Source organism: Palaemon carinicauda, chromosome 1 (genome assembly GCF_036898095.1).
Source record: "Palaemon carinicauda isolate YSFRI2023 chromosome 1, ASM3689809v2, whole genome shotgun sequence".
Classification (NCBI taxonomy): Eukaryota; Metazoa; Arthropoda; class Malacostraca; order Decapoda; family Palaemonidae; genus Palaemon; species Palaemon carinicauda.
Window position 1 is genome coordinate 306,295,883 of NC_090725.1, and position 12,500 is coordinate 306,308,382.

At 38.7% G+C, this 12,500-nt stretch overlaps 1 protein-coding gene across 3 annotated transcripts in view; it reads left to right on the top strand.

Moving 5' to 3' along the window:
* Positions 1 to 12,500, top strand: part of LOC137658595 (epoxide hydrolase 1-like) — a 65,952-nt gene that overhangs the window by 45,629 nt on the left and 7,823 nt on the right. The window contains exon 1 of one of the 3 annotated variants that reach the window (XM_068393525.1): positions 11,339 to 11,492. The exons of the other annotated variants lie outside the window; for them this stretch is intronic. Coding sequence (XP_068249626.1) covers positions 11,478 to 11,492 — 15 coding nt within the window. The 5' untranslated portion in view covers positions 11,339 to 11,477. Of the gene's footprint in view, positions 1 to 11,338; positions 11,493 to 12,500 lie in introns of those variants that run through there. 3 annotated transcript variants of the gene reach the window in all.

The window sequence follows — 12,500 nt, forward strand, 5'->3', positions numbered from 1 at the left end:
TACCCAATAAAGTACTGTAGTTTACGAATTTATTTTTGTATTTTTATTTTCTTCCTGTTACCAAACCAGGGGATATTTTTGTTTGTATTAGCCTACGATCTACGTAAATATTAAAGTTTTCAGGATTTTCTGTTGGATGGGAAATTATTTGGCAGCACCCAATACGGTTTTAAATTATATTGAAGAACTGCCCCTTTCGTTCCGTCTGAAAAATGAAGTAGCATAGTTAAAGGTCATTCTATTTGTTGATGGTGTAACAAAGGTTCGGTATTCCTTTTATAATATTCAGTAGTTCTTCGAAGGTGGACGAGAAGTTCTGCCTGGTTGAATAAGTGAATTGAACACCTCCGTGTGGTGGATTATTTACTGCCAAGTGCCAGGCGTTTTGGTGTCTCCTCCAACAATTTTACCACGTATTCGAGCGACAATCTCTCTCTCTCTCTCTCTCTCTCTCTCTCTCTCTCTCTCTCTCTCTCTCTCTCTCTCTCTCTCTCTGCGATGTATCAGTATACTTATACTTTACTACACAACTGTAAGCACCTTTTTTTAAGACTCTCTCTCTCTCTCTCTCTCTCTCTCTCTCTCTCTCTCTCTCTCTCTCTCTCTCTCTCTCTCTCTCTCTCCTGCGATGTATCAGTATACTTATACTTTACTACACAACTGTAAGCACCTTTTTTTAAGACTCTCTCTCTCTCTCTCTCTCTCTCTCTCTCTCTCTCTCTCTCTCTCTCTCTCTCTCTCTCTCTGGGCCGTTTGTGTAATTCCAATTTCATTCTTAGGCCGTTGGTGTCATTCTTAGGCCGTTTGTGTAATTCCAATTTCATTCTTTTGTTGGGGTGCGGTTCAAGGGAAAAGGTAGGCTGGAACAATTTTTTTTTTTTTTTTTTTTTTTGGGGGGGGGGGTATTTCTAGGACATAAATTTTGATTGTTCAGTTGTTGATGTTGTTTTTTATTGTGGGGGGCCGTAAACGAAACCTAAGCTGCATAAGAATAAACCATCCACATGAAGGTGACTAATGCGAATATTAGGGTATTTTAGTCAGTGAAAACCCTGTGAATGATTGTTTTTTAGTATAGTCCTTCTCTTGGGCAATTTTCAAGTGCTTGAATACTTTGGCTTCAGTTAATCTAAGGCAACGCTTTTTTATGTTCTTGTCTTTAGGACTAGATTATTTTTAAGGAAAGATATATTTCATAATTGTACTGGTCCATTCATTTGAAGTTTGTTGATACTGTTTCTGCCAATAACTTGTAGCTATAGCTTGCAAAAAAAAATTTAAGTTAGTAATTTTTTGTTTGCAATATTTTTCTATTGTCTGATCTTTAGCATTTGACTTTCATCTAGACTTGCACAATCCATTACCCAAAAGGTATACAGGCAGTTAATTCTAATAGCCAGGCCTTCTCCATCAGGAGGCTCAATACCACACAGTATTCTAGAAGTTTTATTCCAGCTGTTACTAAGTTGTGGAATGATCTTCCTAATCGGGTAGTTGAATCGGTAGAACTTCAAAAGTCCAAAGTTGCAGCAAATGTTTTTTTGTTGACCAGGCGGTCATGAGTCTTTTTATAGTTTATATATGACATATTTGTTTTTGACGTTGTTAATAGTTTATATATGACATATCTGTTTTTTACGTTACTTTTTTTTTAGATTGATTTATTGTTAATTTATTCTCTTCATTTATTTATTTCCTTATTTCCTTTCCTCACTGGGCTATTTTTCCCTGTTGGAGCCCCTGGGCTTATAGCACTTTGCTTTTCCAACTAGGGTTGTAGCTTGGACAGTAATAATAATAATAATAATAATAATAATAATAATAATAATAATAATAATTATAACAATCTTGCGTTTTCTTTTGTATGGTTTAATACATGGTCCTGGTCTTTTGGCCGTTTAATTATGGGTTTAACCAAATTGGGAACTGTCTTCCAAATGAAAGAGTCGAATCAGTGGAACTTCAAAAGTTCAACCTAGGTATAAGTGCTCTTCAATTGAACAGGTTGATATAACCCTCGCTTCGTGATTACTTTATTACGTGTTTCATTAGTTTATTTTAACACCAGTTATTCATTGTTTTATGTTTTATTCTTTGATTATTTAGTTTTTTCCATACATGCTGCATCGAGCTCGTATGATCATGTTTTCCAAGTAAGATTTAATCTTGCTTGATAGTAATAAAAATGATAATACCAAGGACTTGCCTCCAGAAAGACTGATATCTGGAGTAACTTTTGATGATTCTTCCATTTCTGGATTGGCTTATTGTGAGAATTCCTTTCTTTTATTTGCTTTCCAGGTATCTTCTATATAAGGATTACCTTCTCAAGTCTTTGATATCTGGAATGACATAAAGAGAATTTTCCATATCTAAACTGACTTCTCAAAGAGTGTTCCATGTCTGAATTGGCTCCTCGAGTGTGTTCCATATTGCAATTGTCTTGTCGAGATTCTTCCATATCATGATTGCCAACTCGAGTGTCTTCCGTATCTGGATTTATTTCTAGAAATTGGTCCATGTTTAAATTGGCTTCCCTAAAGATTTCCATATTTGGATGGGCTTATAGAGTGTTTTATCATATTTAAATCTGGTTCCAAGGAGTTTTCATAATCTGTTAGTTTTTTATTCAAAATCTGTATTATATTTTTGAGAATTTTCTTATGCAAATCAGCATTCCATATTGGTATTGGCTTCTAGACAGTCTTTATTATTTGGATTTGCATCTCGAGAGATTTGCAAATATGGATTAGCTTCTCAAGAGTTTCATATTTAGATTTGCCTCTTTGGCAGCCTTATATATCTGGATATGCTTCTCGAGTGTCTTCCATATAGCAGAAGCAAGGGACCATGATAAGATATCTGCATCTCTCCAGGAATAGGTTACCTCTATTAAAGTTGTTAACCCTTGTGACGGGCCGAGAGAAGGTTGTGAACTCAAAGGCAGTGTGAAAGCAACTGAATTAGTTTATTGTAGAACACTCTCCTATATATACAAAATCTCAAAGCAACAAGAATTTTCATGTTGAGAAATCGACAATGTTACAGAGGAAAAAAGCAGACATGATTTTTCAGGTTCTTTTTAGTGCGAGGGGAGAGCGAAGATACAAGCACAAAATGAACTATGTACGATCGTGTGACACACGGTTGGTACATGGCTCCCCCCCTAAAAATGACATGCTGTACATGTTAAATAGGGCGCCCTGATCTAGAGAGGCGAACTGTAGGCGTGTCATCTGGCAGAAGATAAGCAGGTTTTAGACGATCAATGGAGACCCAGTCGTCTTTGCCACGAATGTTTAGTAGGAATGCTTTCGGACTGCGTCCGGTCACAAGGAAAGGGCCCGTGTAAGGGGGCGTTAGCGGTGGCTTGCTAGTGTCGTTGCGCAGGAAGACGTGCGTTGCAGAGTGCAAGTCTGTTGGTATGTGATGCTTCGCTGGGGGCTTGTAAGTCTGGCGGCATGGAGTAAATTTTCCCACGACGTGACGTATGCACTGGAGATTGTCGGAGGAGGTTGTAGAAGGAAAAAATTGGGCAGGGACGACCAACTGGTCGCCATACACCATTCCAGCTGCCGAGACGTCGAGGGCGTCTTTAGGAGTGGTCCTTAGTCCCAGGAGGACCCAGGGAAGCTGAGTAAACTAGTTGGAATCCTTGCAGCGGGACATCAAAGCTGCTTTGATGGTGCAATGAAAACGTTCAACCATTCCATTGGCAGCGGGGTTGTAGGCCGTTGTCTGATGTAGGGTGATGCCCAGGAGATTCGCTAATGATGTCCACAATTGAGAGGTGAAAGTGGTTACCCTGTCAGAAGTGATATGCTCAGAGATACCAAATCTTGCAATCCATCCAGAGAGTAAGGCAGATGTCCATGAGGTGGACGTTGCAGTTTCCATGGGAATGGCTTCAGGCCAACGAGTGGAGCGGTCGATGACTGTAAACAGGTAACGATGTCCTTGTGATGTGGGTAGGGGGCCTACAACGTCGACGTGATTGTTTGCGAAACAACGCTGAGGTTGAGGAAAGGTGCCCACTCCGGAATCCATGTGTCGATGTACTTTGGAAGTTTGGCAAGAAGTACAGGCGCAGACACAATCCTTAGTATCCTTAGAAATGCTGTGCCAAATGAACTTTGCCTTCAGCAGCTGTGCAGTAGAATGGCACGAGGGATGTGAAAGGCCATGAATGAAATCAAACTCCTGCCGTCGCATGGGAGCAGGAATCCAAGGTCGCGGTCTACCAGTACTGACGTCACAGAGGAGGGTGGTGGTGGAGTCTTTGAGGGGGAAGTCTTCCCAACGGAGGGATGTGCAGGATGTCCTACATGCTTGATACTCTGGATCCTGTCGTTGGGCTTCAGCTAGGGCGTTGTAATCCAATCCCAGTTGAACGGCAGCTAACGTGTTTCTTGATAGGGCATCGGCAACGGGATTCATTTTCCCAGGGACGTATTGAAGGATGCAATTGTATTCAGCCACGGCGGAGAGATGTCGGCGTTGCCAGGCGGACCAGGCATCAGACTGTCGAGTAAAGACGTGCACCAGAGGCATGTGGTCTGTGCGAATGATGAAGGGCGTACCTTCCAAGAAATGGCGAAAGTGACGGACAGCCAAGTGCACCGCCAGCAATTCTCGATCGAAGGTAGAATAACCCGATTCTGCCTTGGACAGTTTTCTGCTGAAGAAGGCCAATGGGCGGGGCTGGCCGTTGACCACCTGCTCGAGTACTGCACCAATAGCGACGTCGCTGGTATTGGTGGAGAGAAGGACAGGGGCATGTGGGATAGGAAAAGTGAGAGCCGCAGCAGTTGATAGGGCCTTCTTTGCATTGCAGAAGGCTGCTTCTTGAAGAGGACCCCACTTCAGGTCCTTTGGCTTGCCCTTGAGGGAGGCGTAGAGGGGAGCAAGAATGGCGGCAATGGCTGGCAGAAAACGGTGATAATAGTTGATCATGACCAAGAATTCCTGCAGAGCTTTGATGGTCGAGGGCACGGGGAAGTTCTGAACGGCTGCTACCTTCTCAGGGAGGGGGTGGACTCCTTCAGGAGTGATGCAGTGCCCTAAGAACAACACTTCGTTGGCGCCAAAGGTACACTTGTCGTACCGGACTACAAGGCCGTTTTGTTGCAGGCTGTCGAGCACGATGCGCAGGTGATGGAGGTGTTCCTCTTTTGAGGAGGAGAACACAAGTATGTCGTCCACATAACATACACAGAAAAGGAGGGCCCCTAAGATGCCATCCATGAGAAGTTGAAACGTGGCCCCAGCATTACGAAGGCCAAAACAGGAGTAATTGAAGGTGTATGTACCAAACGGAGTGGTGATGGCAGTCTTGGGGATGTCCTCTTGGTTCATAGGCACCTGATAATACCACTTCAGGAGGTCGAGCGTAGAGAAAACCTTTGCATTGTGCAGGTAGGAGGTCACGTCAGCAATGTTTGGGAGGGGGTAGTGATCCGGTTCTGTTTGCATGGGCAGGCGCCTGTAATCCCCGCACGGACGGAGGAAGCCGTCTTTCTTCAGAACGATGTGTAAGGGTGACGACCATGGGCTGGAGGCCTTTTGGCAAAGGCCCATTTCCTCCATTTTGGTGAACATCTGTTTGGCGGCTGCCAATCGTTCCGGTGCCAGACGTCTGAATTTTGCATATGGTGGTGAATACCGTGCTTGGCAGGAACCGTGGGCGTTTGGCAAAGTTCTGGACGGAAAACTTCCGGGTACGACGTGATGAGGTGGGCGTAGGCATCCGCTGGTGCGCTGATGTGGAGAGCGAGGTTAGAGGGGGCGGGTTGAAGAGGTGTAGACAAGTACGAGTCTGCGTTGACCCATCGTCAGTGGGCAACATCGACCAGAAGGTGGAAATGAGAGAGGAAATCCGCACCGAGGATTGGCAATGTGACGCCAGCAACGAGAAACTTCCAATTGAATTTACAGTTTCCGAACGATAATGTGAGGTTCTCGTAACCATAGGTGGGTATCGCAGATCAGTTGGCAGCTACCAAGCGGACGTCGGCAGATGTAGACAGACTACGTCGTGTCTTGAAGAGTTTCCTTGGCAAAAGAGAACGACAAGCACCCGTGTCTACCAAAAATCGCACGCCCGTTCCTGCATCATGTAAAAAGAAAAGATTAGAAACACGGAAGGCCACCGCCACGAGCGATGACCTACTTACACATTTTTTTGGCCACTGACAATCCTCGGCACATTTCTTCGCAGTTGCCCCGAATCTGAAGTGGTAGTAGCACAACTGCGGCGGATGGGAGGTAGTAAGTGGTTGTAGAAGTAGTTTGTTGGGGCGCGAGCGATTGGTGGGTGGTGGGTGGTGGGCGGCTTTGTCGCTGCTTCGCCACATCACGGTGTAGGCGTGTATGTCCTACGGCATTTATATCAGCTTCGGTTGACGTTGAATAGGCCTCCCCTTCGTCAGGGGTGGAGGCGTTGATGGAGGTCTTGAAGTGGCTGTCCATAAGGGCGTCGGCTTTGGTCATCGTCCTTTATGGGTAAACTACCGACATCGGGTATGGCAGCGCGTATAGGTCCGGGTAAACGGCGTATCCAAAGGGCACGAAGTAGGTTCACCTCATGAAGAGAGCTGTCTGCGGCAGGTTGAAGGCGAACAATACTGGTCATTTCCCTGAGGGCAAGCGAAGCCCTTTTTTCCCCCAATAGTTGTTGCGAGAGCTGAAAAAGCTTTGCTACACGGGCGGCTGGCGACGGCGAGTACTGCTGCAGAAGGTATGTTTTGAGGGCGTCGTACGTTATTGGGGTGTCTCCTTGTTCACAAAGCCAGTCGGATATTTCCGGGAAGGTGTCCTCGGGTATCGCCGCGAGAACATACTCTGCTTTGGTGGTTGAGCGAATCATGCCCTTGATGCAAAACTGAACTTCTGCGCGCTGAAACCACGCAAACGCCTCTCCGTTGGCGAACGGTGAAAGTTTCAATGGGGCAGCCGCAGCGCCAACTTCTGTAGAGTCTGCCATAGTACCAACAATGGAGGGGCGAGGGGGTTGGGGTGGAAGGCGGTGGGAGCGAGTCGACTTCCGGGGTCACCAATGTGACGGGCCGAGAGAAGGTTTGAACTCAAAGGCAGTGTGAAAGCAACTGAGTTAGTTTATAGTAGAACACTCTCCTATATATACAAAATCTCAAAGCAACAAGAATTTTCATGTTGAGAAATCGACAATGTTACAGAGGAAAAAAGCAGACATGATTTTTCAGGTTCTTTTTAGTGCGAGGGGAGAGCGAAGATAAAAGCCCAAAATTAACTATGTACGATCGTGTGACACACAATTGGTACAACCTCCTTGGGAACCTATAAACATAGCCTTCTGTAACTATTTTACTGGCTGTAAAGGCATTATGATAAATGAAGAAAATTTCCATATCTTTTTGGAACATGCACAACAGCAAATGGATACGAGATTAATATTTACGGACGAACCCACTAAATTTGTGGTGTATGCTAATTTATTTGATTGCAAACGTGCGTTCCTCTTATCTATCTTTACATCTGATCGATATGGTATTCTGATTGCTACTGAAAAAAATGGCAATAATGAAAAAGGGTAATTTAACCATTTTTAGTAATGCAAAGTATATTGCATGCATTGACAATTTTTAATCAAACTAACTCTTTAGTTTTAAAAATTTTAGCTTGGCTGTATACTAGCAGCACTGCAGGCAAGAAAGCTCAATTTTACTGTGTTCCAGCTCATGTGAGTGTGCTAGGACAGGAAGAGGCAGGCAAATTAGCAAAAGTAGTAGTACACAATTTACTTCCTGGAAGATATCCACTTATATATAATGATTTATTGTCTCTTAGCAGTACCAGCCTAACTCGGTTGAGTCCCTCCTCAGGTTGGGAGGAGCGTAGAGAGGATATGTCCCCTTTTTTCATTTTTCGTTTTTTTTTTTTTTATGTCGGCTACCCCCCAAAAAATTGGGGGAAGTGACCTTGGTATATAGATAGATCAAACGATCTGTTGGTGATATTGGAAGCATTATAGGAATAGTATGGATCAGAATAAGATGGAGATCACAAGTGTTATATATCCATTCCTGATAATCTGTCTAGGTGGGAAATTGCCCTCAGTCGCCTAAAATTGGACATACTCGTTTAACACAAGACTTCTTGATGGCTGGCAGGTGCCATCCTTTCTGTAATGATTGATTGGTTCCCCTGACTATTAAGCATTTCCTGATGTCTCATTTTTTAGGGATGTTGGAGAATAATTTCTCTCTAAAGCTCGTGGTAAGGATAACAGATAATCCTCACCAAGATTTCTGGATTTCTTGCCATATTCAAGTTCATATTGGAAGATGGCATTCTTAGTCATTTTTAAATGTATTACAGTCTTCAATGTTTGTTATTAGTGGTTAAATATTAGGTTTTTAAGTCTCTAATTTATAATTAAGCGTACTCCAATCAGCATCAATGCTCAATGATGTTATGGTGCCAGATAATCATCAATCATTCATTAAAGTGTTTTATAGCTGAAAAGATTACGTAACCCTTTCTTACACTTTCAAAGTTAGTACTTCGTAGCATCAATTACCGTAAATTTCGTATGATGCAAAAAGGTATATATTATATCAACTTTTAATTCAGTAAAGCGATTAAGAGATTACCAAGATAGGTGATTGTGTTGGTCATAAGAATGTTTGATTAACACAGCAATCACATAAATAGTTCTTTTGATTATTGTCCAAATTCTTATAAAAAAAATACTAGGAAATTTCATCATTTATCATAATTTTTTAATTAGATTAATTTGACAGCCATGGGAGAGATCACAACTCAAATTTTTAACTTAAAAAGAGTGTGCAATGATAATAGCATTTCAAGAAAGATATCTAACAATTGTATTATTAAGATGATGCATTATTAAATAATTACTGGAGTAAAACATTAACAAACCATTTTAACGATGAAATCACAATTAAATGAAAAAATACCTCTTAGTATTGTGTTCAGTAAGAACCACATTTCTTAAACGTCTAAAATCTATTCTCGATAAGATAAGATAGACAATAAAGAACAAGATAAAACACGGGTAAAAAAAATCATAAATTAGAACAGTCATAATTCTGTCGACTTAACGTTGCCTCATATATCTTTTTAAAGAATGACGGTTTTTGTCCTATGAATCACAGATAAGTCATTAACTTTACACTCTAGATTTATCAGGACACTCCACTCTTATCAATCTTTCTTTTATTCATGAGTACCGCCTGCCCGCATCTTGCTTGTGACGTAAGATAAGGGAACACTCAACATGCCAAGATACAAACCATTTTAGAACAGATTTTAATCTTGTACTGATGTCATGGGTAAATGTGATAGTTCTGTTAATAGATATTTTAGTTTTTAACCAAATTGTGAGAATATTCCCCTGTTTGTGGTTTTTCCTCAAAGAGGTTATTATATTCGTATAAACTTGTATTATGAGTTATATAAATATATATATATATATATATATATATATATATATATATATATATATATATATATATATATATTATACGCATGTATATACAGTAAATATAGAATATATATAGTGTAGGCTATGCATAATATGTATATATTATATACACAGGTTTTTTTATGTACTATACAGAATACATAAATATTTGTGTATCCTTGTCTAAATGTATGCCATACATATACGTGTGTATACAAATATGTATACGTAAATATATATATATATATATATATATATATATATATATATATATATATATATATATATATATATATATATATATATATATATATATATATATATATATATATATATATATATACGTTTTCTATTCTCGCAATCACCTAAAAAAAACTACCTAAATGTGTCCGGCAAATATTTCAACTTTATTTTATCAATGTATATGAAGCTCTTGTCTTCCAGGTCTCTTATAATTTTTCATCATCATTATTTACATATCAAAGTAATATAAGCCTAAAACAATACTTACTTCTATCTCTACTGATGTTCACTCACAAAACATTCTAACCATAATTTTTTTTTCTCTATAAAAAAAAAAGAAAAAAGATTTCATTCCTGATTATAAAATTTGCAGATATAATTCACTTCTTATCCCATTCTTCACTTATTATATTATCACGGAAAATGGCCCTTTCCCTGGTTTATATCTGTTCATTCATTAACATTTAACCACTCGCATTAACTCGGTTACTCTCAATCCATATAAATGAGCCACTTTCAGTAGATAACTTTATATCCTTTAACATCTTCCACACAACATCTATCAATTATGTTAAAAACCTTAGTCTTCCATTGAAAGCTTTTCATCTTTATCCCAAACATAATTATCTCCTTTCTATAACTTATTTATTTGATTTTTTTCTCAGAATTCTCATACAACTTTTATTATATTAAGCTCCAGACTTGGACAAATAAGGAATCATTTGTATTTAGAGGGTAGGCCTAGTAGTGTCTTCTTGCTACTACAGATGGGAAGGTAGCTAATTTAATATTCTAAAATAAGTTTCAAAGGAAAATTGGCTGAAAATAAACAGTTCTTAAAGATCAAATGTTAGCAGATAATACATTTGAAAGAGAACTTCCTAATTATCTCCGGTTTGTTGTTACAATCAAGATAATTTTGTGATAATGTACGAAGTCCATTTTATGGCGATAAAATCTGGAGATATAGTTCATTTTTAGCGATAAAATCTGGAGATATAGTTCATTTTTAGCGATAAAATCTGGAGATATAGTTCATTTTTAGCGATAAAATCTGGAGATATAGTTCATTTTTAGCGATAAAATCTGGAGATATAGTTCATTTTTAGCGATAAAATCTGGAGATATAGTTCATTTTTAGCGATAAAATCTGGAGAGTGATGCTTAATAATGGGATAAAACCAATTTATATTAGATTATAGAAATTGCCATTTTATGTAATACAGTTAACTTATGTTTTATAAATTGAATGTTTGTAATCAATAAAACTACAGTCAAATTGTACATTGTTGTTGTCGTGATGACGAAACTTACAGTGGCCTTGAAAATGGATCGTATTGCTGAGCGTTAGTTTAATCTTTCAGGTTATCGTGTTATTCCAAATTTTATCGGTTCTTGTAGAGCTTATTTAAAAAGGAAAAAAAAATTACTTTATTTAAAAAGGAAAAAAAAATACTTTATTTAAAAAGGAAAAAAAAATACTTTATTTTAACTTTTTTTAAAATGGATATGTTCCAAAATATATCGTAAATGTAATTATTTAGGCATAAATTCTTGTAGCAAATCAGAACTTGAACTGAACGATATTTACTGAAGTACAAACAAACGAACGTTAGTTATGCAGCTGTTGTGTTGCCACATTGTTGTCAGTCAGTTGAGAGGTGCCGGTGGTTTACTCCTGATAAGCTTTGATTTCAAGTTCTGTGTTAGTGTGCTTCATACGTTGTGACAGTGGTTCCGACATTGAAATAAATCTGTCTAGCATCTTAAAATGAATATAAAACAGGTAAGAGTTTATTATAATTTGTCACAGTTCATTTCAGCGTTCGCAGTAATAACCTCAGTGGTAGGGTTTCCTGGAATTTTTGCAAATACTGTATATGTTTCAAGGCCTGTAGCAACTTGAATGTAGAATGACATTTCTAATTGCATATGAGTCGTTAATACAGATAAACCTTTGCCAGAATATCACATTCAAGAGTTTAGTGTGTGTGTGTGTGTGTGTATATATATATATATATATATATATATATATATATATATATATATATATATATATATATATATATATATATATATCTATATCTATATCTATATCTATATCTATATCTATATCTATATCTATATCTATATCTATATCGTATATTGTATATATATTATATATTATACTGTGGATGTGATCATGTAACTGACAGTGTTATCTTTAGATGATTGGTGCCTTAACCAACCTGCTGTATTGCCTTACTTTACTACTAACTGTTCTGGTCCTATCACACAAGGATCTCATATATACTACAGGACCTAAAAGATATGTTTGCCCTATACATTCAAATACATTTAGAGTATCACGATGTATTTCGTTTTAATTGTCAAATTCACATGATTGAAGCAATTAGGAAACAAATACACTAAGTCTTCAGGTTTTCCTCTTGAAGGACTTAACATCTTCAATCATTCGGATGTCTAGTGGGAGTTTAAGTCTTGAGGACGCAAATTTAAAAGTTCTGCATCCTACATTAGACTAGCATCTAGGTTCTAGTGACTTAAACCACAAGTAATTATTCTCGTGGTTACACGATTCGTTGGCTGCACGATGTTTAGCAATTCTTAGATAATTTGGACGTCCGGTTCTGATTCTTTGGTCGAGTTGTTGCACATATCTTTAAGCTCTATTTTAGCTTTAATAGAGAGTGTAATTCATTTAGGATATGAGTAATCCTTTATCGGGGTGGGACGGGGCTCGCTTTTATCAGTCTTCTTGCTCCTCTGTTTTTTATGTTTTGTAATTTAAGTT